The 25,345-nt window shown below is 56.5% G+C and overlaps 1 protein-coding gene across 2 annotated transcripts in view; it reads left to right on the forward strand.

The window, feature by feature from the left end:
- MCPH1 (microcephalin 1) overlaps nucleotides 1-25,345 on the forward strand; it is a 269,454-nt gene that overhangs the window by 1,412 nt on the left and 242,697 nt on the right. For both annotated transcript variants that reach the window (XM_029051630.1, XM_029051638.2), the window contains exons 2-6: nucleotides 6,370-6,461; nucleotides 8,586-8,704; nucleotides 16,193-16,280; nucleotides 20,263-20,377; nucleotides 22,521-22,628. In XM_029051630.1, coding sequence (XP_028907463.1) covers nucleotides 6,370-6,461; nucleotides 8,586-8,704; nucleotides 16,193-16,280; nucleotides 20,263-20,377; nucleotides 22,521-22,628 — 522 coding nt within the window. The remainder of the gene's footprint in view (nucleotides 1-6,369; nucleotides 6,462-8,585; nucleotides 8,705-16,192; nucleotides 16,281-20,262; nucleotides 20,378-22,520; nucleotides 22,629-25,345) is intronic.

A 25,345-nucleotide genomic window follows, 5' to 3' on the forward strand; every position in this document is an offset into this window, starting at 1 on the left:
GTCCCTGTCCTTCGGTCGTATTTATTGAGCGCCCACCGTTGGCCGAGCACCGTACCGAGCGCTCGGGAGAGGAGAGGGCAGCGACAGACGGACGCGTTCGCCGCCCGCAGCGAGTCCCCCGTGGCCCACCGTCCTACCCCCCCGTTTTACAGAGGTGGTGACCGAGGCCCAGAGAAGTGTTTTACCCCCCCCCCCCCCCCGCCCCCCGAGGTCACGCAGCACACAAGAATGATAATAACGTTGGTATCCGTTAAGCGCTCACTCTGTGCCGAGCCCCGTTCTAAGCGCCGGGGCGGACACGGGGGAATCGGGTTGTCCCGCGTGGGGCTCGCGGTCTTCACCCCCATTTTACAGATGAGGTCACTGAGGCCCAGAGAGGTTGAAGTGACTGGCCCAGAGTCACACCGCCGACAAGGGGCAGAGCTGGGATTCGAGCCCAGCACAAGAGGCGGGATTTGAACCCGGGCCCCGACTGCGGGCCCGCGCCCCATCCGTCGGGCAGGGCCGCTTCCCTCCTCGGCCCAGAAACCGCCCCGTAAGTGCCCACCGGGTCAGATTAGCGAAGTTACGGAGTTTCGTGTCCCCGTCGCCCCGATTCAATGTGATTAGCGGCCGCCCTTGCCCTCGGATCACTCCCTTTATTCACCCCTCCCTCCCACCCCGCGGCGTTCATAATGACGTCGGTATCCGTCGAGCGCCCACTATACTAATGTTGGTATTTGTTAAGCGCTTACTAGGTGCCGAGCACCGTCCTAAGCGCTGGGGGAGACACAGGGGAATCAGGTCGTCCCACGTGGGGCTCACGGTCTTCATCCCCATTTTACAGATGAGGGAACCGAGGCACGGAGAAGTGAAGCGACTCGCCCACAGTCACACAGCCGACGAGTGGCGGAGCTGGGATTCGAACCCGTGAGCCCTGACTCCAAAGCCCGTGCTCTTTCCACTGAGCCACGCTGCTTCTCAACCCACTAGGAGACTATAGTTTCCACTATGCGCCGAGCGCCGTTCTAAGCGCTGGGGGGAGATCCGGGGTCGTCGGGTCGCCCCCGCGTGAGGCTCACGGTCTTCGTCCCCGTTTTGCAGATGAGGGAACCGAGGCACGGAGAAGCGAAGTGACTTCATTCATTCATTCATCCATTCAAGAGCGTTTATTGAGCGCTTACTACGTGCGGAGCACCGTGCTGAGCGCTGGGGCAGATGCGGGGTCATCGGGGTCGTCCCACGTGAGGCTCGCGGTCGATCCCCGTTTTCCAGACGAGGGAACCGAGGCCCGGCGAAGCGCCGCGCCGCGCCCGCGGCCACGCGGCCGACGGGCGGCCGAGCCGGGAGCCGAACCCGTGACCTCAGGCTCCCAAGCCCGGGCTCTTTTCCGCTGAGCCACGCTGCTTCCCTCTGCGCAAATCTGTACTTTAGATCTATCAATCCCGCTTCCCCACGCAGACTGAACCCGGCGCCACCCCGGGAAAGGTGTCCACCGAGTCCGTTATACCGTGCTCTGCCGAGAGCTTGGCGCAGTGCTCCGCGCGTAGCGAGCGCTCCCTCAGTACGCTGATGTAGCGGTGTCCGTCCGTTCGCGGCCCTGAAATCCAGCCCCGATCAGCTGAGGATCTGGAGCGTTGGCCCCGGGCGGAGAACCGCACTAGACCGGCGGCCGTGGACGGTCGCCGTCCCTTAGCGTCGGGGAGTTTAGGGTCCGGCGGGGGAGACGGACACTGAGATGATTCACGGGTACCGAACCCGGAACATCTGAAGCGCCGCGGGGGTGAGGGCGGGGTAACTCATTTAGCCCGCCGTCGATGGGTGGCATTTACCGAGCGTCACCGGGAGAGTACGGTCCAACCGTGCCGGTGGACGCGTTCGGCGCTCAGTGACTACGGCGGGGGGAACGAACGGATTCCCGCGGGCGAAGCCGGTCCTCTCCCGTCTCTCCCGTCGGGCCGGGCCGGGCCGAACGCCGTCGATCCCGGCCCCGTGACCTTGGCGTTTGTCCTCGACTCGTCTCCTTCCGCCCACGTGTTGGACCCGTTCCCCGATCCCGGGGGGGGGGGGGGGGGGGGGGCGTTCCACCTCCACGGCGTCGCTAAAACCCGCCCTCCCCTCCCCGTCCCGTCCGCCCCGCCACCCCGCAGATCCCGACGTCGATCCTCTCTCGCGCCGACTACGGCGTCGGCCTCCCCGCCCGCCTCCCCGTTTCCCCGCGCCCCGAGGTCGTCCGGGGGCCGCCCGTCCGCCTCCGCGGCCGCCGGAGACCCCTTACGCCGTTTGAACGATGGGGTTGGCGTTGGTCGGGCGGCCGCTACGCGCGGGGCGCCGTTCCGGGCGCCGGGGCAGACACGGGGGAATGGGGCGGCCCCCCGGGGGGCTCCCGGTCTTCATCCCCCTTGAACGGAGGAGGTGACCGAGGCCCGGAGAAGCGAAGCGACTCGCCCGCGGTCACACGGCGGCCGGGCGGCCGAGCCGGGAGCCGAACCCGTGACCTCTGAGCCCCGGGCCCGGGCTCTCCCCGCTGAGCCGCGCCGCCGCCTTCGGCTCCGGGACTGCCCGTCATCTGAGGTCCCGCTCCCGTCTTCCCCTGCCGATCCCTTCCTGCGATTTCCTCGGGAGCCCCGCTTCCCCGGTGCCCGCGTGCGCGTCCGTACGGCCCCCGGCCCCTCGCCCGCGTCCTCCCTCCGCTCTGGACCCCCCCCCCCCCCCCCCCCCCACTTTCGAAGCACTCGGGGGAAGCGGCGTGGCTCAGCGGAAAGAGCCCGGGATTCGGAGTCAGAGGTCGTGGGTTCGACTCCCGGCTCTGCCAGGTGGGCTCGGCTGTGTGACCGTGGGCGAGTCACTTAACGGAGAAGCGGCGTGGCTCAGCGGAAAGAGCACGGGCTCTGGGGTCGGGGGTCACGGGTTCGAATCCCTGCTCCGCCCCTTGTCGGCTGGGTGACCGTGGGCAAGTCGCTTCACTTCCCGGTGCCTCGGTTCCCTCATCTGTAAAATGGGGATGAAGACCGTGAACCCCGCGTGGGACGACCCGATTCCCCCGTGTCCGCCCCGGCGCTCGGGACGGCGCTCCGCACGCAGTCAGCGCTTAACGGATACCGACGTTATTATCATTAGGTGGTGGGTTCCAATCCCGGCCCCGCCGCCCGTCGGCCTCCCTGGGCCTCGGCGGCGACCTCGTCCGGCAGACGGGGATGGAGACCGGCCCCACGGGGGGACAACCCGCGAGAAGCAGCGTGGCTCAGCGGAAGGAGCCCGGGCCTGGGAGTCAGAGGTCATGGGTTCGGATCCCGGCTCCGCCACCCGGCAGCCGGGTGACCGTGGGCGGGTCGCTTCGCTTCTCTGGGCCTCGGTCGCCTCATCTGTGAAATGGGGATGAAGACCGCGAGCCCCCCCCCGTGGGGCGACCTGATTCCCTTGTGTCTCCCCCCCGGCGCTTAGAACAGTGGTCGGCACATAGTGAGCCCTTAACCAATGCCAACCCGACGACCCCGGCTCGCCCCCGGCGCGTGGGACGGTGCTCGGCGCGTAGTGAGCGCTTAACGAGTACCGACGTTATTATTAGCCTTTAAGCCCTTGCTGATCTCCTCTCCCTCGGCCCCGCGGCACCCGTGCGGAGAGCCACAATCTGACGGGTGTCTCGCCCCTCTGGACTGTCACTGGTTCCGTGCCCGGCAGACGGTGGGGGCTCGGTAAGTCCCCCCCGACGGACGGATCGCGCTGTTGACGCGGCGAGCACGGAATACGTGCCGCTGTTTCTTAGGGAGCGGGGCCCACCTAACGGGGACAGGCGGGAAAGGGGATGGGAAGAGGAGAGGTGAGTCGAGGAAAGCCAGAGACGCAGCGGCGTGGCTCAGTGGAAAGAGCCCGCGCTGGGCCGTCGGAGGCGGTGGGTTCAGATCCCCGCCGCTCGTCGGCTGCGTGGCCTCGGGCGGGTCGCCTCGCCGCCCCGGGTTTCGATTCCCTCACCTGTAAAACGGGGGTGAAGACCGCGAGCCCCACGGGGGACGACCCGATCACCTTCCACCCTCCCCGGCGCTCAGGACGGCGCTCGGCACGTGGTGGGGGCTTGAGAAGCGCCGTCGTCGTTATCGTCGTTCCCGGAGGAGATGTGATTTTAGCAGGGCTCTGCCGGTGGGGAGAGCAGCGGTCGGATGGATCCGAACGGGGAGTGAATGCCAGGCGGGAGGGAGGGCGCGAGTCAGGGTGTCTGTGGTGGGTGAAGCCCAGTAAGTAGGTTGGCGGGACAAGGTATGTTTACTAGAGCGTTGTGCCCCCAGTCAGTGCTCAGTAAATGCAACTGATTTCACAGACTGCCGGGTCAGACCATTCGACCGTATCTGTTAAAAGATAAAATAGAACAGAAAACGTCGGTATTAAGCGCTTCCTACGCGCAGAGCGCCGTTCTGAGCGCCGGGGTAGATACGGGGCCGTCGGGCGGTCCCGCGTGAGGCTCGCGGTCTTCATCCCCATTTTCCAGACGAGGTCACCGAGGCCCAGAGAAGTGAAGTGACTCGCCGCCGGTCGCACGGCCGACAGGTGGCGGAGCCGGGATTCGAACCCGGGACGTCGGACTCCCGGGCCCGGGCTCTTTCCCCTGAGCCACGCTGCTCCTCTAAGCGCTCACTGGGCGCGAAGCGCCGCACTGAGCGCTTGGGATTAACCGAGTGTCCCCGGGTGGCGTCTGCCGACTCTAGGGTTCCCTCCCAGGCTCCGAACTACCGTGATCTGCACCTTGAGTGCTGGATAGATGACTCCGATTGACATTTGGGGAGCGTTCGCCCGCGCTTCCATTCATTCGTTCGGTCTTATTTATTGCACGCTCACCGTGTGCCGAGCACCGTACTGAGCGCTTAGAAGGCGCAGTTCGGCAACGGAGAGAGACAGTCCCTGCCCGGCGGCGGGCTCGCGGTCTAGAAGGGGGATGCGGTTTCGTCTCGATCTAAACTAGCCTCAGATCTTCCCCGCTCCTAAAATAACTCAGGGAAAAAGGAAAATTTATTTTACGAAACCCCTCCTCTCGCTCAGGTAGAGTCCGGTTATCAGAGCCAAGGTGGATCAGAGCCAGAGGCGTGGGTTTAAAGGGCTAACCCCAAACCCGACGTGAAGCGGTACGTTAAACTGGCAAAACAGAACTCGTTTGCTTTTCAGCCCCTTTCGCCTCTGCGGTGGCAATGGTAAAAAAGCGTCGAAAAGCCCCAGAGGGAGGCAGCCCCGAAAGGAAGAAGCGAGGTCCTAGAATAAGCAACCTCTGCCTCATTAAGAATTGGGAGTGTATTTGTGATTCCCTTGCAAGAATGAGAGCCTTTCTTAGGTAAAGGTAATGCTGTGTGGAAGACGAATTTGGTTTTTAAAAACCGTGCCGTTGATTAGAATTACAAGATGGAGACATCTAGAGTGCTCCGGTTTCTCTTTTAATCGGCTCTGTCGAGTGCTTACTGTGTCAGTCACTGCATTAATTACGGGACCGGGTTGGACACAGTCCGCGTCGCAGGCGGGGCGCGATGCGGGTGTAAAAATCCCAGTTTTACAGATGAGGTGAAGAGAAGTCAGAGTACCTCGCCCGGGGTCACTCCGAAGGCACGTGGTAGAGCTGGGTTTAAAAGGCAGGCCCTCTGCCTCCCGGCCAGGCGCTTTTTCCCGCTAGGCCACGCTGCTCCTCGGGTTATTACCGAGCACCCGCCGGGTGCGAGGAAGTATTGGAAATGCTCGGGAAAGGCCGGCGGAAGCAGGAGCCGGGCCCTCCCCACGAGAGAAGGGACACCCGTGACGGAGCAGGCATCGCAGATCCCTTCGAAAAGAGCGTCTAGAACGAAAACCCCTCCCGGGCCGGGACCGTGCGCGCCAACTCTGTTGCCGTGCCCTCTCTGAAGCGCGTAGTACAGCGCTCTGCCCCCTGTCAGCGCTCACTAAGTACCACCCATCGAGTGTGATCGGTCGGGGTAGCCTTTCCATTTTTTTAAAGGTCGGCAGCCTCGTGGGAATCAAAGGGGATTCCAGAGCCCCTTCTGGGCGGGGATCCTATCTCTTTATGGCCTTTCGGTCCTTTCCGAGCCCTCCGTAAGGCGCGCGGCCCAGTGAGCGCTCAGTAGATACGATCGAATGAGTGATTGGATCAGGTCCGCCGAAGGATCGAATTTCGGGAGGAGAACGGAGTCCAGCGCGATCCTAAAAGAATACCAAAACTACTGAGGTGTACCCACCGGGTTCCCGAAGAACTCCGGCGGCCACATCGACTTAGGCGGTTCTTTGGAATGGCTGTACCGTTGTTGTTTAAATAACCCGACTGACATTTTTAAGCTCGAAAGGAGGGATCGGAAGACCGGACCGGGGGGCCTCGAGAAGCGCCCGCGAACTGTATTTCACGCCGGTTGCCTTGTTTTTCAGATGTCGTCGCGTATGTCGAAGTGTGGTCTTCTAATAGAGCGGAAAATTATTCTGAAACTTTCATAAATCAACTTGTACGAATGGGCGCAAAGGTGAGGAAACTCATTTTCGTCTTCGCTGCGCGTCGGGCTCCTCTCTCATCTGCGATAGGCCTGAACGGTCCAGGGAGTGAAAGCGTCAGAGTCAGAGACGAGGACGTATGTAGGTGCAGGGAATTCGCCACCGATGCCCGTTGACTTGTTTTGCTGGCTGTCTCCCCCCTTCTAGACCGAGCCTGTCGTGGGCGGGGATTGTCTCTGTTGCTGAAGCGTACGCTCCGAGCGCTTAGGTCAGTGCTCTGCACACGGTAAGCGCTCAGTAAATATGGGCGAATGAATGAATGGATCCTTCGTGGCGTTCATTTTCGACTTCCCAGAGGGCACGTGGTATCTCGTACTGTAAGTATCTCTCCTGGGAGTCCCCGTCCTGGGTCGTCGCAGTCAGTCTCAGTGGTATTCAGGAGTGCCTACGTGCGGAGCGCTCTGCCGAGCGCTCGGGAGTGTGCGGCACAACAGAACTAGACGCGTTCCCTGCCCGTAACGGGCTTACGGTCCAGAGGGGGACGTCAGACCACTCTAATGGAAGTAAAACAAAGAGATCCCACTCATCCGGTCTCACTGAGCGCTTACTGTGTGCACAGCACCGTCCCGAGCGCTTCCATCCAGTTGTTCTTAGCCTCGGAACAGTTGGCAGCCGGCAGGTAGGCTCATTTCCAACCTGTCTGTTGAGTGCTTACTGTGTGCGCAGCACCGTTCTAAGCGCTGGGGAGAGTCCACTACGGCAGACGTGGTGTAGGGGCTTAGAAGGACTCCGATCGCAACTTATTTTTCAGTTTCCCGCGGGCTCCTCGGAGCCCGCAGCTGTGCTTTCGGAGAAAGTCAGAAACTTGCCGTTCACGAACTGCCCGGAGATTGAAAAGCTGACCGAATCGTAAGGAGGTTTGCTTCCCAGAGCTAGGGCCCCCGAAACGGATGTTTACATTTGTCGAAAGCAGATGACTTCCAGATGTCGCTTTTTCCCGATCCCGTGTGACTAGCGATGCGAAGGATATTTCCAAGGCAGATCCTTTCTGAGATCTTAGATCCCGACAGAGAAGATACTGTTGCGTTTTCTGGATTAGCGTAGTGACACTCTCGAGTTAAGGTAGGTTCACGGTCGTTCCGAGAGGGTTCCGTCCCGGGGTGATGGAGATTGCAGGTGCAGGAGGTGTGGGGTTGAGGAACGGGGATCGGCCCGGTGACCCGTTTCCAGATCGAGTAAAGACTTGGCCCTAGACTTAATGGTGGGCAAGAAGAGCGGACCCACCCCGGTTTTCCTCTGCTCTGCAGTTAAGAGCCACCCACCCCCACCCCACCCCTCGAGGATCCGGATCCCCGCGTCGTACCCCGCCGCCAGCGGATGGATCCGTGCCTATTCCTCGTGGGCCCCGTCTCCCAAGTTGACGGTCCCGAAAGGGGCGAAGCGATTTTCAGATCCGGAAGGTCCTTGAAAAGTTTCAGCCGTTCCCCCGTCGGGACGTGCCGACTGGGCCGTAGGGTGGCGGAAGGAAAGAGGGCCAAAGAAGAGTCGAGAGAAGGCAGGTCAGAGAGTCGGGTTCTGGTCCCCGCTCGGCCGGCCGTGTGACGCCGGGGCAGCCCATTTACCTTTCTGAGTCCAGTCACTGGGAGGGCGGGGATGACGACCCCTGCCTCCTCCTTCCTCGGAGAGACGTTGGAAGAACAGAAACGAGCTAGGGGACACGGGAGGCGCTCTTACTCTCTTTCTCTGAAAAGCCCCGTAGGGAGTCAGGGCGTCGCTGTTCTCGGTCTGTAAGGGAAGGCAAAGAGACCGAGTCCCGGAGACGCGGCGGGAGTGAGAAACGTCATCTTCCGTGGCCCCGCTCTAGTCGGAAGCGGGCTCCGTGGCCTCGGGGGATCCTCGGCGGTCCCTCCGGCCGTCCCTCCGGCCCTAGCCGTCGCCCCAGGCCTGGTTTAGCGGGGGCCGGGGGGGAGGGCGGGGGAAGGGGGTCAGGCTGGCGGAGCCTCGGCCGCTCGCCGCCCCGACCGACAAGAGCGCCACGTTTACTGGGCGCGGTGCCCCCTCCTACCTCCGTGAACCGTTGGATCGACCCGTCTCCGTTTCGGCCGGATGGATTTTACGTGCCGACTAATCGTTTATTTCGTTGACCGACTCCGTAGGTATCGAAAACTTTTAACAAGCACATTACTCACGTAGTGTTCAAAGAAGGACGGCAGAGTACCTGGAACAAGGCCCAGAAGGCGGGGGTAAAGCTCGTTTCCGTCCTCTGGGTCGATAAGTGAGTATCGCTCTTTTAAAGCAAGTCTGTGACGTGTTTTCGAGTCCGCGGCACCCGGAAGATCACCTGTTATTGGGGAACGCGCGCCGGGCTTCGGCCGGTGAGCCGGTGGTATTTCTCGGGCCCTCCCCGTAATGACGACGATGATGGCGGTGATGGTATTTGTGAAGCGCTGGCTATGCGCCAAGCACCGTTCTACACGCCGGGGGGAGATACGAGGTAATCAGGTTGCCCCACGTGGGGCTCGCGGTCTTTGTCCCCATTTTCCAGATGAGGGAACTGAGGCACAGAGAAGTGAGGCGTCTGGCCCCAGGGCGCACAGCAGAAGAGCGGCGGAGCCGGGGTTAGAACCCACGTCCTCCGACTCCCGAGCCCGGGCTCTTTCCACCGAGCCACGCCGCCTGGAGCACAGTACGGGGCGGAGTTGGCGGACGCGTTCCCCCCCCGCCCCGCTCCGTCCACCCAGAGTCCGGAGGGGGAGGCGGGACTTTTTGATCTACATAAATCGTCCATAAGAAAGAATTCAAAGAATCCTAGTTGAGCGCCCCGGGGCGGAGGGTGGGGCGAACATCAGATGCTCGGAGGTCGCAGATCGGAGTGCCAGGAGGGCGCGGCGGGAGGGGGGGGGGAGGGGGCCCGCCGAAAGCAGAGCTGAATCGGGGAAGGCTCCTCGGAGGAGACGTGAGACGAGTTCGGCTTCGAAGGTGGGGGAGAAGGACGATCCGGTGTATGTGGAGCGGGGGAGGGAGTAGCAGGCTAGAGGGATGACCCTCGCTTCATTTCAGCTAGTACGTTTCAGCGATAGCGAGACGATCCCGGCCCGTAACGGGCTTACGGTCTCGAAGGGGTGAAACGGACATCGAAACAAGTTACCGAAACCCGCCGGTCTCCCCTTTATAACATCGCCAAGATCCGCCCTCTCCTCTCCACCCAAACGGCTACCTTACTGCCACGGGCTCTCGTAATCTCCCGGCTGGACTACCGTGTCGGCCTTCTCGCCGATCTCCCTCCCTCCTGTCTCTCCCCGCTCCGCTCCATTCTTCACTCCGCCGCCCGGCTCATCTTCCCGCGGAAACGCTCTGGGCCTGTCCCTCCCCTTCTTAAAAACCGCCAGCGGTTGCCTGTCGACCTCCGCGCTGAAACAGAAACTCCTCACTCTAGGCTTCGAGGCTCTCCGTCACCTCGCCCCTTCCTACCTCTCCTCCCTTCTCTCTTTCCACCGCCCACCTCCTCGCCGTCCCCCGTTCTCGCCCGTCCCGCCGTCGACCCCCGGGCCCCGTCCTCCCGGGCTTCCGGAGCGGCCTCCCTCCTCACCTCCGCCGGACTGATTCTCTTCCCCTCTTCGAAACCCTACTTAAAGCTCACCTCCTCCGAGAGGCCCTCCCAGACCGAGCTCCCCTTCTCCCTCTGCTCCCTCTACCCCCCTCTGCACCTCTCCGCAGCTAAACCCTCTCCTCCCCCCTTTCCCTCCGCTCCTCCCCCTCTCCCGTCCCCTCCCCTCGGCACCGTACTCGTCCGCTCAACAGTGTATCTCTTCGTCGCCCTATTCATTTTGTTGATGAGATGTACGTCGCCCTGATTCTGTTTATCTGCTGTCGTTTTAATGAGATGTCCTTCCCCTCGATTCTGTTTATCGCCACTGTTCTCGTCTGTCCGTCTCCCCGGGTTAGACCGTGAGCCGTGACCGTTATAATTGTTCCTTAATTTAATTTTTTAGTGGGTTTAATAATAACGATGATGATAATTATGGCGTTTAAGCGCCTGCTGGGTGCCAGGCGCTGAACTAAGCACCGAGGTAGATACAAGCTCACGTGTCCCTGTCCCACGTGGGGCTCGCAGTCTCAGGCCCCGTTTTACGGGCGAGGTAACCCAGGCCCAGAGAAGTGAAGTGACCTGCCCAAGGTCACGCAGCGGACAAGTGGCGGGGCCGGGATTAGAACCCGTGACCTTCTGACTCCCGAGCCCGGGCTCCGTCCGCGACGCCGGGCTACCTCTTTACAGATACCCGGCTCTTTCGGGTGATCGGTTTTCCCTGACCTGTTCCGGCGGACGAGCCAGCGTCCCGCCCGATCGGGCCACCCCCACCGCCCTGGCCGCGGAACGCAGCCATCTCGGTTCGGTGAGAAGAGCGGCGGCGGCGCTCTTATCCTCCGGTCTCTCGTCTTCACGGACGTCGGAGCTCCTTTCTAGGGCGGCGGAGAGACCAGAATGAACTAATCAGTGGTCTTTATCGAGCGCGTACGAAGTCTCGAGAGAGACCGCGATGCGCCAGAGTTGGTAGACGCGTTCGACGTCCCTAACAAGCTCACGGTCCAGAGGGATTTGTGCCGAAACCCGCATCTCTCTCCTATGCCTACGTACCACTCACTCCGTACCCAGTACCTCTCCCGCCTACTCCTGTCCTCTTTCCCGGAGCGGAAGAGCGTGGCTGCCGGTCACGGGTCCGTCGACGGAATGTCTGGGCCGGTGAATTGGGTGATTTTTTTTATCGGCGGGTCTGTTTCGGAATCGTTGGATCGGTCGTATTTCTCGAGCGCTCACGAGGTGCCGAGAGCTGAGCTAAGCGCTCGGGAGAGCCCAGTGCAACGGAATTAGCAGACACGCACCCCGCCCGTGCGGAGCTTGGAAAGCACCGAACGTGGTTCCCCGTGGTCCTCTTACTGCCTCCTAGAAAATCCATATCCGCTTTTGCCCCTTTCGCCAGTTAGAAAGTTGCTTTATTATCATTTTTTATTATAAATTATTTACTTATTGCTTTATTTATTTATCAGTAATCACAGTTCCATTCCCGGAATATTCCGGCTCTTAAGATTTATCTGGTAGATCCCCAGTTAGATGTTAGCTACGAGAAACAGCACGGCTTAGTGGAAAGAGCCCGCGCCTGGGAGTCAGAGGTCGCGGGTTCATTCATTCATTCATTGATTCATTCAGTAGTACTTATTGAGCGCTTACTATGTGCAGAGCACCGTACTGAGCGCTTGGGATGAACAAGTCGGCAACGGATAGAGACGGTCCCTGCCGTTCGACGGGCTCACGGTCTCATCGGGGGAGACGGACAGACGAGGACGATGGCGATAAATAGAGTCGAGGGGAAGAACGTCTCGTAAAAACGATGGCGACTAAATAGAATCGAGGCGATGCACGATTCATTAACAAAATAAATAGGGTGACGGAAATATATACAGTCGAGCGGACGAGTACGGTGCCGTGGGGATGGGAAGGGAGAGGGGGAGGAGCGGAGGGAAAAGGGGAAAAAGAGGGTTTAGCTGCGGAGAGGTGAAGGGCGGGCGGCAGAGGGAGTAGAGGGAGAAGAGGAGCTCAGTCTGGGAAGGCCTCTCGGAGGAGGTGAGTTTTAAGTAGGGTTTCGAAGAGGGGAAGAGAATCAGTCTGGCGGAGGTGAGGAGGGAGGGCGGGCGTTCCGGGACCGCGGGAGGACGCGGCCCGGGGGTCGACGGCGGGACGGGCGAGACCGAGGGAGGGCGAGGAGGTGGGCGGCGGAGGAGCGGAGCGTGCGGGGTGGGCGGTGGAAAGAGAGAAGGGAGGAGAGGTAGGAGGGGGCGAGGTGACGGAGAGCCTCGAAGCCTTAGAGTGAGGAGTTTTTGTTTGGAGCGGAGGTCGATAGGCAACCCCCGGAGGTGTTTAAGAAGGGGAGCGACACGCCCAGAGCGTTTCTGCGGGCAGATGAGCCGGGCGGCGGAGTGAAGAATAGACCGGAGCGGGGCGAGAGAGGAGGAAGGGAGGTCGGAGAGAAGGCCGACACGGTAGTCTAGCCGGGATGTAACGAGAGCCCGTAGCGGTAAGGTAGCCGTTCGGGTGGAGAGGAGAGGGCGGATCTTGGCGATATCGTAGAGGTGAAACCGGCGGGTCTCGGTAACGGATCGGATGCGTGGGGTGAACGAGAGAGACGGGTCAAGGATGACCCCGAGATCGCGGGCCCGAGAGACGGGAAGGACGGTCGTGCCATCGACGGTGATAGGGAAGTCCGGGAGAGGACCGGGCTCGGGAGGGAAGATGAGGAGCTCGGTCTCGCTCACGTTGAGTTTTAGGTGGCGGGCCGACATCCGGGTGGAGTCGTCCCGGAGGCGGGAGGAGACGCGAGCCCGACGGGAGGGGGAGAGGACGGGGGCGGAGATGTAGATCCGCGTGTCATCTGCGTAGAGACGGTAAGTCGAAGCCGTGAGAGCGGATGAGTTCGCCGAGCGAGTGAGTGTAAATGGAGCACGGAAGAGGGCCGAGAACTGACCCTTGAGGGACTCCGACCGTTAAAGGGTGGGAGGGGGAGGAGGCGCCGGCGAAGGAGACCGAGAATGACCGGCCAGAGAGGTGAGAGGAGAACCGGGAGAGGATTGGCCGTGTGACTTTGGGCAAGTCACTTCTCTGGGCCTCGGTTCCCCCGTCTGGAAAATGGGGATGAAGACTGTGAGCCCCACGTGGGATGACCCGATTACCCCGTATCGACCCCAGCATCTTAGAACGGTGCTCTGCACAGAGTAATAATAATGTCGGTATCTGTTAAACGCTTACCGCGTGCAAAGCACTCTTCTAAGCGCTGGGGGGAATACAAGGTGATCAAGTTGTATCACGTGGGACTCCCAGTCTTCCTCCCCATTTTACAGAGGAGGTGACTGAGGACCCGAGAAGCGAAGTGCCTTGCCCAAACGAATGCCGTAATTATTATCGTTAGGTAGGTGTAGATTTAAAGGAGGAGATGATTCGTAGAGAGGTGGACCCGAAAGTTTCTGTTGATGGAAAGTTGCACGGAGACAGTTCTGGCAGGACCGAGTTCCACCGGGCACCTGGAACTTTTCAAATGGGGTCAGCGGGGTGGTTTTTAAGATGTAAGCGGGAGAAAGAGACCTGTCCTCCATCTGACCACGTCCCGAGACGTTTTCCAGTGTAACCACTAGATGGTGGGATGATGTTGCCGTTTTGCATGTGGGCGGGAAGACGATAAAACGATAAATATTCCCATATTTAGGAGATTCTGCGTGTGGAGAGGTGACAGCTGGTTTTCCAGAAAGCGCGCGACTGTTCTTTGACAGTGTATACGTGAGGGTTTTCTTTCACGGTGTACTCCTGGTAAACAGGAGAAGGCTCTTAGGGAGCGAACCCCGCCAAAGTGGAATCGAGTATATGTGAGGGTTTTTATTCACGCTGTTCTCCCGGTAAACGGGAGAAGGTTCTTAGGGAGCAAAGCCCGCGGAAGTGGAATCGAGTATACGTGAGGGTTTTCTTTCACAGTGTTCTACTGGTGAACAGGAGAAGGTTCTAGGGAGCAATGCCTGCGGAAGTGGAATAGAGTATACGTGAGGGTTTTCTTTCACCTGTTCTCCCGGTAAACGGGAGAAGGTGCTTAGGGAGCGAACCCCGTGGAAGTGGAATCGAGTATACGTGAGGGGTTTCTTTCACCGTGTTCTCCCGGTAAACAGGAGAAGGTTCCTAGGGAGCGAACCCCGTGGAAGTGGAATCGAGTATACGTGAGGGTTTTTGTTCACGGTGTTCTGGTAAACATGAGAAAGAAGGTTCTCAGGGTGCAAGCTCCGTGGAAGTGGAATAGAGTATACGTGAGGGTTTTCTTTCACCGTGTTCTCCCGGTAAACAGGAGAAGGTTCTCAGGGAGCAAACTCCACGGAAGTGGAATCGAATGTATGCGAGGGTTTTGTTTCACGGTGTTCTCCCGGTAAACAGGAGAAGGTTCTTAGGGAGCGAACCCCGTGGAAGTGGAGTAGACGGGACCTGCTCCCTTTAGTCATTCATTCCAGCGTATTTATCGAGCCCTCACTCTGTCCACGGCACCGTGCCGAGCGCTCGGGAGAGTACAGAATCCCAAAACGAACAGACTCATTCCCGCCCGCAGCGAGCTCACATTCTAGAGCGGGAGAGAGACTTTAATACAGATAAGTAGATAAATCAGTTACAGATGCAGACGTATGTGCCGGGGGGATGGGAGGGAGGGTGAATGAAGGAGCAAGTAAGAGCGGCTCAGAAGGGAGTAGGAGAGGATCATAGGTTTTAAACTCGGTTTCTGCCAGGTTGCAGGACCGGCAAAGCGACCGAGTTCCTTCCAGGTCTGCCGTGAGAAATGACAAATTTTAATGCCCTCGGCTCTGCACGGCTCATAAAAGGGCACGTTCTCAGCAGCGGCCAAGAGGCTGTCCAGGCAGAGCCGGGCAGATGTTAGGATGGCAGTTGAAGCCGAGGGAATTATATGAATCCTTCCCGAGCCCTGTTCTGGATGAGATTCCAGAAGGTGGAGCAGATCGATCGGTCAGTGGTATGTATTGAGGGCTTACGGTCCGCAAAGCGCCGTACTGAGTTCTTGGGAGAGAACAGTCGCACAGAGTTGGGAGGCGCGACCCCCGCCCACGGCGAGCTTGCAGTCTAGAGGGAGGACCGCCCCCGACCCCTTTGCTTCGGCCGCTGAAACGGTCTCAGTGTCCGAAGAGTGGGATCCCAGGCTTCCAGACTGCACGTGGCCCATTTAGGTGGGAGCTCTGAGCCCCGGGCACTGTGGCAAGCTGGCCAGGCTCCCGGAACGCCTCTCTGGGGTCGCTCCCTAAGGGACCCCCCCCGAGAGCGGGAACGGTTCCAGGAGATGGGTTGAATGTGAGGCAGGGTGGGTCAGGGGACAGGAAGGATGGTGGGATCGTAGACCTTGATGGGAAAGTGAGGAGGGAAAGCTGAGGGTCCGGTTGCTGCCGAGCTAATAATAGTCACTGTGGTACTTAAGCGCTCACCACGTGCCGAGCGCCGACCCGAGCGCTGGGGTAGATACAAGCTAAGCAAGCTGGACGCAGTCCGTGTCCCACGTGGGGCTCACCGTCTTAATCCCCATTTTACAGACGAGGTCGCTGAGGCCCCGAAAAGCAAAGTGACTCGTCGGAGATCACACGGCAGACAGGTGGCGGAGCTGCGATTAGAACCCAGATCTTTCCGCCTCCCAGGCCCGTGCTCTATCTCCTGGATCGTGCTTCCTGGAGCAGCATCCTGGGGAAGAGGAAAAATGAGACAGTAGAGGGGATGAGAGGTTAGGGCAAGTGAGGCTGCTGTTATTTTGATCTCAGGGGAAAGACCTGTCCTCAGCCTCATTTCTGGGCTTTGCGGACAAACCTGAGGTATCTGGGATAGGAATCTTTCAACAGACATAGATATTATTTCTTTTAATGGTATCCGTTAAGTGCTGGCTACGGTCCAGACGCCGTAGGCCCAGATTGCTGGGATATAAAATGATACGTCCCTCCCCCTGCCGTCGCGGTCTTTCATAAAGAGCAATTATTTTTAATCTCTGGATAAACAAGTAGGTATATCCGTGGAGGAGACTAGGAAAAAATACTGAATTATGCCTCGTCTCGTCTTTTGTAGCACGCCGCGAAGTGGTATAAGGGATTGCCGTGCAGATTCCTTCATACTGTTTTAATTGCTTGATCTGAGGATTGATTGCTAAATGCGAAGCGTTTGAAGAACAGTAACCGTATATTTATTTTACAGATGCAGGGAAGTCGGGGTACATATAGACGAGTCATTATTTCCTGCAATTAACACCAATGAAGGCTTATCGACACTAACTGAAAAAAAAGTGAGTATGAAACTTGAAATATGCGGCCCAGGGGTGAGTCGTGACTTTCACCATGTCTAGTCACGGGGTGGAAGTCATTTCATTCATTCATTCGGTCGTATTTATTGAGCGCTTACTATGTGCAGGGCACTGTACCGAGCGCTTCGGAATGTACAGTTCGGCAACGGACGGAGACAATCCCTGCCCGACGACGGGCTCACGGTCTAAACGGGGGAGACGGACAGCAAAACCGAAACAAGTCGTCTGGTGTCAGTATCATCGAGATCAATAGAATCGTAGAGCTATACACATCATTAACAAAATAAATAGAGCAATCAATAATCTACACAAATATGCACAAGTGGGGAGGGGAAGGAGGAAGAGCAGAGGGAGGGAGTAGGGGGAATGGGGAGGAGGAGCAGAGGGAAGGGGAGGGATCAGTGTGGGAAGGGCTCCTGGAGGACGTGAGCTCTCAGTAGGGCTTAGAAGAAGGGAAGAGAGTTAGTTTGGCGGATGTCAGGAGGGAGGGCGTTCCAGGTCGGCGGTGGGACGTGGGCTAGGCGTCGACGGCGGGACGAGCGAGAACGAGGCACCGAGAGGAGGTGAGCGGCAGAGGAGCAGAAGGGAGGGAGGTGAGGTAGGAAGGGGCCGGGTGATGGACAGCTTTGAACCCAAGAGTGATCAGTCGGTGAGTGGTTACCGTGAGCGGAGCACCGTGTTAAGGGCTCGGGAGAGCGATGTTCAACGGGGGTGGTAGACTCTAGATGGTGAGCTCCTTGTGGGCGGGGATCACGTCAACAGATTCTCTTGCACCGTGCGCTCCCGAGGGCTCGGCTCAGTGCTCTGCCCGCAGTAGGCATTCAAGAGGTACCGTCGATGGATGGTTTGACCGGCAGATAGGCATGTTCCCTGCCCACAAGGATCTTACAGATTAGAAGGGGTCTTCCGATGTGTGCCTTTTCACGCATCAACCGAGTCATGCCCTATTTTTCCCCACACCAAGAAGCCCCTGGATTTAGGTCAAGCCCCTAAAATCTGATACGCCGACTGAGAAGACGACCTAATAGTAATTTTGGTATTTGTTAAGCCCTTACTATGTGCAGAGCACTGTTCTGAGCCCTGGGGTAGATCCAGGGTGATCAGGTTGTCCCACGTGAGGCTCACGGTTAATCCCCATCTTACAGATGAGGTCGCTGAGGCACAGAGAAGTGAAGTGACTTGCCCACAGTCCCACAGCTGACGAGTCCCCTTTTCCCCTTTACCACATCTCAGGGCACCGCACCTGTCTCCCCTGCCTCCAATTTGTCAAAGTCATTCCCTTTACCATCCCACCCACTTCTCACGTCCATCCCGCCCGTCACCGGCTGTTGGGGACCACCGAGCCTTTGCAGCGGAGTCTCGTCTCCGGGAGATGAAGGGGAACCGGAAGAGGTCACAGACTCATTTTAATGAACAGTGATTCTGTACGGAATCGATCGGTTAATGGGATTTGGTGAGTGCTTAATAAGCGTTAAGGGCTTTGGCAAGTAAATTGGGAGCAAAACACACGTTCCCTGACCCTCAGAGAGCTACAGTCTAATGAGGGAGAGAAACCCGCACCAAACATTTTGCGGATAGAGCTGGAGGATGAAAAGGATGCAACAGGCAGTAGTAGAAATATGTCGGGGCGAAAGAGATGAATAAGTAATGTAGAGTGCAATATTCATAGGGACATAAATACTCTGGATACAAATAATAATAATAATAATAATAATAATGTCGGTATTTGTTTAAGCGCTTATTATGTGCAGAGCACTGTTCTGAGCGCTGGGGTAGATACAGGATAATCAGGATATCCCACGTGAGGCTCACAGTTAATCCCAAATAATGTTGGTATTTGTGAAGCGTTTACTATGTGCAGAGCACTGTTCTAAGCGCTGGGGGAGACACGGGGTAATCCGATTGTCCCACACGAGGCTCACGGTCTTCATCCCCATTTTACAGATGAGGTAACTGAGGCCCAGAGAAGCGAAGTGACCTGCTCACAGTCACACAGCTGACAAGCGGCGGAGCCGGGATTCGAACTCATATGCTCTGAGGGGGAGGCTGTGGGGTTAATGGGACTTGGAAGGGTTTGGGGAGGAGGTGAGGTTTCAGGAGAGCTTCGAGAAATGGGGAAACTGCCATAGCAGCAGCAGTCGTGTGATGTTTACCGGACACTACCCAGGTGTCTACCCCTGTGTCTACCCCAGCGCTTAGAACAGTGCTCGGCACCTAGTAAGCGCTTAACAAATACCAACATTATTATTATTATTATTATTAGGTGTAGTGCACTGTAGTAAATATTTGGTGGTTTTGTTGGGAATGTTCCAGGCTGGGGAAGCAGCCTGAACAGGGAATCAGAGGCAGAAGAGTTGGCAGGTATGGGTCGAGGGGGAACTCGGAAGGAGTGAAGAACGTGGGATGCAGTGGGTGAGGAGAGTGGACCTGTAAGACGTCCCCAGTCTGTAATTTATTCTAATGTCCGTCTCCCCCCGAACCCCTTAACCTCCTCGCGGACAGGGATCGGGGGGTCTCCGCCCTGTTGTACGATACCTTTCCGAGCGCCGAGTACGGCGCGTTACGCTCAGCGGACGCCCCGGGTTTACCGTCGGACCGCTGGGGGTGAGCCGCCGGAAAGCCCTGAGCCCAAGTCGATCGAGGTTAGGGAGTTTTTTGCGTGGGGCGGAGAGAGATTGGTATCTGTTAGAGGCTTTTATGTCATCCCCAATTGTGATGAGAAAACTCTGCCGGCACGTCACTCATCGGAGGCTGTGGCTTGTAAGAAGTGACCTGCGCACGCCGGAGACGCCGGATGGATTTTTCAGGTGTCTTGATTGACGGTGCCCAAGAACCTGACGTGTGTAGAGTGACGTGAGAATGAAAGCCGTGGGTCTGGTGGCTCAGGCGAGTGACTTAACAAGGTTCCTCAAGAGATTGTCAGTACCACCTAACCCATCCTCAACTCCTCAGCCCCAGAAGGTAAATGACCCTAGATCGCGTTCCTACTTCCTGGCGGAAATCCAGGGACTCTGAGCCCGTTGTTGGGTAGGGATTGTCTCTACCTGTTGCCTAATTGTACTTTCCAAGAGCCTAGTACAGCGCTCCGCACCAGTAAGCGCTCAATAGATACGATTGAATGAATGAATGAATGAATGTCAGGCCGACCTTATCCACCTGTAGTTCATCCTTGCCTGCTTTCACTCCGGCCCTCTCCTCTGCCCGGAGACGTTATTTCTCCATCCTTATTGACTCCCGTGCCCATTGCCCGCCCCACATGTTTCGGACGTTTAACTCCTCTTCAAAACCCCTGTCCTTGTTGTGGGCAGGGAATGTGTCAACCAACTCCGTTATATCACACGCTCCCAAGAGCTTAATACAGTGCTCTGCACTCTTTAATCGCTTATTGAGAGAAGCAGTGCGGCCTAATGAGGCAGGCCTGAGAGTCAGAAGGACCTGGGTTCCACTCCCAGCTCTGCCACTTGTCTGCCCTGTGACCTCGGGCAAGTTGATAACGTTGGTATCTGTTAAGCGCTTACTCTGTGCAGAGCACTGTTCTAAGCGCTGGGGTAGACACAGGGGAATCAGGTTGTCCCACGTGAGGCTCACAGTCTTCATCCCCATTTGACAGATGAGGTCACTGAGGCACGGAGAAGTGAAGGAACCTGCCCACAGTCACACGGTTGCCGAGCGGCGGAGTCGGGATTCGAACCCATGACCTCTGACGCCCAAGCCCGGCCTCTTTCCACTGAGCCAAGTTACTTCAGTTCTCTGGGCCTCGGTGACCTCACCTATAAAATGGGAATGAAGACCGAGCCCCCCCCCCCCCCCCTCGCTCCCCATGTGGGACATGAACTGCATATCCGTCCCGATCAGTTTGGATCGATCCCATCACCCGCTGTAATGCCTGGCAAATAGTAAACACCTAACATTTACCCTAATAAGAAGTGCAGTTGATTAATGCCGCCTCTTCTTTTTTGGGCAGCATAAATGCATGCAGCCGAAAGATTTTGTTCCCAAAACCCCAGAAAACGATCGGAGGCTACAAAAGAAATTTGAGAAAATGGCTAAAGAGTTGGTCAATCAAAAAGCGGCCATTGGTAAGTTGCGGAGAAGAGGTGGGAAAGGACTGGGAAATGACTTCCGTTAGGGTCCGTCATGGTCCCGCCCTGGCTCCAAGAACTTGCAAAAATGCCGTCAGACTCTAGCAAGTGTACCGAGCTAGAGTGGAAGCTTGATAATTCTCTGTTAACGAGGCGTCCATCCCCTTGATTGAGTCGTCTTGTTTCTGTCCGTCCGTCTCCCCCGATTGGACTGTGAGCCCGTCGACGGGCGCGGGTTGTCTCCATCTTTTGCCGAATTGTACCTTCCAAGCGCCGAGTACGGTGCTCTGCACATAGCGCTCAGTAAATACTATTGAGTGAATGATTCTTCCTCTGAAAGCCTTAAAAATGGAAATTCCTCTGGGCGTGGGTGTTTTCTATCACTACAGTTGTTTAAAACAAGGAAAGCGATAGTGAAATTTCTCCTCATGAAGTTTCGTTGCGTGACATACCTGTTAGGCCTTTGGGAAGGCACGCGACTAGAAGACTCAGAGTCTGTAAGACCACTTATGTGGAGGAAGGCAGGGAGTGGGGGATAGAAATTGTTACGAAGACCCTAGGGTGGCCAAGGTGGTCCTCCCGTCACTGGTAATGGACTGGGAGAGAACAGAACCACCGACTGAGTCGGTTGGGCCTCAGCAGTCACGTTTGAATTCCTTGCCGAATCTCAGGACCATCTCCCGTGCCTCTCTTTCGGACCGAGCGCGCCGGCACAGTGGGGCAAAAATCTTGTTCTTTGGTGATAGTCGTGGTAGAGAAGCAGCCTGGCTCAGCGGAAAGAGCCCGGGCTTGTTGGGAGTCGGAGGTCATGGGTTCGAATACCGGCTCTGCCATTTGTCAGCTGCGTGGCTGAGGGCAAGTCACTTCTCTGTGCCTCGGTTGCCTCACCTGGAAAGTGGGGATCAGCAGCGAGCCTCACGTGGGACGACCCTGTATCCACCCCAGCGCTTAGAACGGTGCTCTGCACATAGGAAGCGCTTAATAAATACCAGCATTAATCAGTTGTATTTCTTGAGCACTCACCGTGTGCAGAGCGCTTGGGAGAGTGCACCGTAACAGAGTTGGTAGGCACGCGCCCTGCCCACAAGGAGCCTAAAGGCTAGCGGGGGAGACAGACATCACTCAGTTAATGGTATTTATTGAGCACAGTACCGTACGCTCAATTAATGGTACTTATCGAGCGCAGCACCGTACTGAGCGCTTGGGAAGGTAGAGTATAACGGGGTTTCTGGTCACGTTCCCTGCCCACGAGCGGCTTCCAGTCTAGAGGAAACGTGGCGGGTGCCCTGGTGGAGGGGGCCGTTAGGTGGCACATCGTCAGATTTGACTGCTTTCGGGGCATTAGCCCCTACAGTTCGGGACGATTCCAGCTCTCGGGAAGATCCTGCAAAATATTAATAATGCTAATCGTGGTACTTGTCAAACACCTAACATGTGCTAAACGAAGTACTGGGCTGGGGTAGATACAAGATAATCAGGTCAGACACAGTCCCTGTCCCCCATGGGGTTCACTGCCTAAGTAGGAGGGAAGACGGGTATTGAGTCCCCATTTTACAGATGAGGAAACTGAGGCCCGGGGAAGTTAAGAAACTTGGCAAGTGGTTCAGGCGGAACTAATAATAATAATGTTGGTATTTGTTAAGCGCTTACTACGTGCCGAGCACCGTCCTAAGCGCTGGGGTAGACATAGGGGAATCAGGTTGTCCCACGTGGGGCTCACAGTCTTAATCCCCATTTTACAGATGAGGGAACTGAGGCACAGAGAAGTTAAGTGACTTGCCCACAGTCACACAGCCGACAAGTGGCAGAGCTGGGATTCGAACTCATGAGCCCTGACTCCAAAGCCCGTGCTCTTTCCACTGAGCCACGCTGCTTCTCTGACTAGAACCCTGGTCCTCTGACTCCCGGGCCCACGTTCTTTCCACTGTTAGACGTCCCACCCAGTCGGGTTACGTGTTCAGGACCGGAATGTGATGCCAGTGTCTCGCCGCCGTAGAGAGAGCTTGTCGGCCCTTCGGCCCCCTAGATTTTAAGTTTGATCTGGATTTACCGTCCGATTGTCGACCTTCAGTGAAATAGCGTGTGTCGTGTTCATTGTCAATTCTAGAAAATGATCTTCCGGTTTTGTGGTTTCGTACAGATGGTTCGTTGACTTACAGCCCCACGAATAAGATAAAGAATGAGTGCCTTGAGATGGAGAAAAGAATAAAGGAAATGAAAGCCAAACGAGAAAATCTTTCCTTTACTGGTAAGCGATCGCCCTTAATGAACTGAAGAATCAAGGGATCACTTGTAACCTTGGTCGAGCTGTAATTTTAAAGTAATACGCGTTGTCAGCGACTCTGTAAATTTTCAAGATCTTGTTCCCCTACCGTTTATCCGTTTCAATTTAAATTAAAACGCGGAAGTGGAAATGAGTTGGTAGGTATGCTGGGCATAGTAATTGGGGAATTTGTTTTAATGGAAGAAATCAAGAAGCATTCTTTGAGGTGTTTTTAGCCTGAAATTAGTTATATACCCAATACTTTATCAGGCAGTTAATCTTACTACTTGAGGTCGAAGCACAGAAACCTAATTTATATTGTAACTGCAAATTTGCAGTAAATAAAGAAATATGTCATAAGAAAATTGTAACTGCAGATTTGCAGTAAATAAGGAAATATGTTATAAGAAAAGTAGGGGTTTTTTGTTGTGTTTTTTTTTTTTTTTCAAATTGTCACCGTTGTTACCAATACGGCGCGGGCCGTCAGGGCGTGTGACGACTGAGTGACCAAACCAGTGGGCAAGCTCAGAATCCCCTTTTCCCATCAGTTGGCTTCAGACGGGAATCCACGTTCGCTATCTATCCTAAATGCACCACGTTTTATAAATGTCGCTCAGGTCTTCCTCGCCTTAAAATAGCTTAATGCACGTGCAGGCGGTGCCTATCCGTAGCAGCCGGATCTGGAAGGGAAGAAGGGAACTCCGATGACCCGAAACCCGGGTGGGCCGGTTGCTGGAGCTGCCGAAACCGGGTCGGTTTCCCTCCCTCTTTGCCGGAGCTGCGGGGCTCCCGGCTGGAGACCCCTTCTCCCCTCCCGCACGCCTCTGCTGCTGGGCAAGGGGTTAATCTCCATTCATTCATTCATTCATTCATTCAATAGTTTTATTGAGCGCTTACTATGTGCAGAGCACTGTACAAAGCGCTTGGAGTGCACAGTTCGGCAACAGAGACAATCCCTGCCCATTGAGGGGCTTACAGTCTTATCGGGGGAGACGGACAAAAACAGTAGCAATAAATAGAATCGAGGGGATGTACATCTCATTAACAAAATAAATAGGGTAATAAAAATATAAGCAAATGAGCACAGTGCTGAGCTCCAGCATCCCTGGAGTTCCGCAAGATTTTTTCCCACCTAGAGAGTCACCCCGGGAGCAGTTTCGGCGGTTGGAACGCTTCCATTGGCGACTCCAAGCCGGGCAACGGACAGTTGCCGTTGTTCTTTCCTGAGACCGAGGAGATCGTCTCGCGGGGAGTCAGGGGCTGGGGGGAAGGGAGGGTCTGTGTGCGTTCTCTCTGCCTCCTCTTCTCCACTTCTCCCAATCTCGGGTCTCGACCACGAACAGATCTGCAAGACCTCGGTAACCCCAGCTCCCATTAACCTGATTTCCTTTTGATTTATTTAATGGATCGACTGGCTGTTTTACGAAAGATGTCAGTCATCAAAAAGCCGCCAGAGTAACTTCGAAGACCTTCCCAGCTAAAAACGCCTAGCGGCCCAAGCGGCCCATTGGCGGGTGCGCTTTCGGCGCCGGGGAGCTTCGGCGAAAGACACTTGCTTCGTCAACTCAGGGTAACGGGGGGATCGGTCTTTCGGACTCTCTCCGTTAGCAATGTCAGGGTTGGTGAAGTGACTCAGTACTCTGAGCGCCATCTGTGGAATCCTAGCCCAGAGATGTGTTCGGAAAAGCTAAATACATTCAATTCTTGATAGACTGAGGTAGATGGCTCGGCTGGTCTTACGCCGTCGAGCCGTCTCCGACCCGTAGCGACTCCGTGGACGCGTCTCTCCCAGAATGCCCCACCTGCAGTCGTTCTGGTGGTGGATCCGGAGGGTTTTCTCGAGAAAAATGCGGAAGTCGTTTACCGTTGCCTTCTCCCGCGCGGTCAACTTGAGTTTCCTCCCTCGACTCTCTCCCGTGCCGACGGCCCGCCGCTCGCTAGCCACTTGTCCAGGCTAGGGATGGGACGGACGGGCCTCTGCTTGACTCTCCCTCCTGTAGCCGAGACTGGCGGAGGACTGGAAACCCTCCAGGTGCGATACCGAGAGGGGAAAATGGCTCGTGAAAGTCTCAGATTGGAAATAAAGAAATATCAGGTTTTGATCCTCAGAGAATTGCCCACCTAAAACTTCGAGAGGGGAAAATGGCTCGTGAAAGTCTCAGATTGGAAATAAAGAAATATCAGGTTTTGATCCTCAGAGAATTGCCCACCTAAAACTTTAAAACTCTAAATAACTTTAAACGGTCCCACTTGTCCCGTCAGATTTTTCGGGCGCTAAATGGCAGCTACTCCTAGAATCAGAAAGCAAGCTGCTCTCTTAGTTTCTCCGATAAGGTTGCGGGAAATATTTCCTCCTAGAATGGATTGCTGTTCCGGATGCGGGTCAGACGAGAGTTGGAAAGAAATGAAGGGTACAAATTACTAATCAATGCAGCGCTGACACTGGAATTGCAGTTTACATATATGTTAAGGGGTGGGGCCACCTGGACATGAGAGACCTGGGGTAGGGTCATTTTTTTAGATGAAACCTGGAAATTGCAGTTACACAATTTGAAACTTCCTAGGGGCCAACGATTTTTCAACACTGCTTCCTGCCCGAAGGTGTGACAGCTCTGTGCTGTACTGAATCATAAATGGATTATTTTATGGTCGCAGCAGTATTTGCCCTTTAGCCGTTAGGAACCGATCGTAGTGGCGTTTCA

The sequence above is a fragment of the Ornithorhynchus anatinus genome, chromosome X1 (genome assembly GCF_004115215.2).
Source record: "Ornithorhynchus anatinus isolate Pmale09 chromosome X1, mOrnAna1.pri.v4, whole genome shotgun sequence".
NCBI classification, from domain to species: Eukaryota; Metazoa; Chordata; class Mammalia; order Monotremata; family Ornithorhynchidae; genus Ornithorhynchus; species Ornithorhynchus anatinus.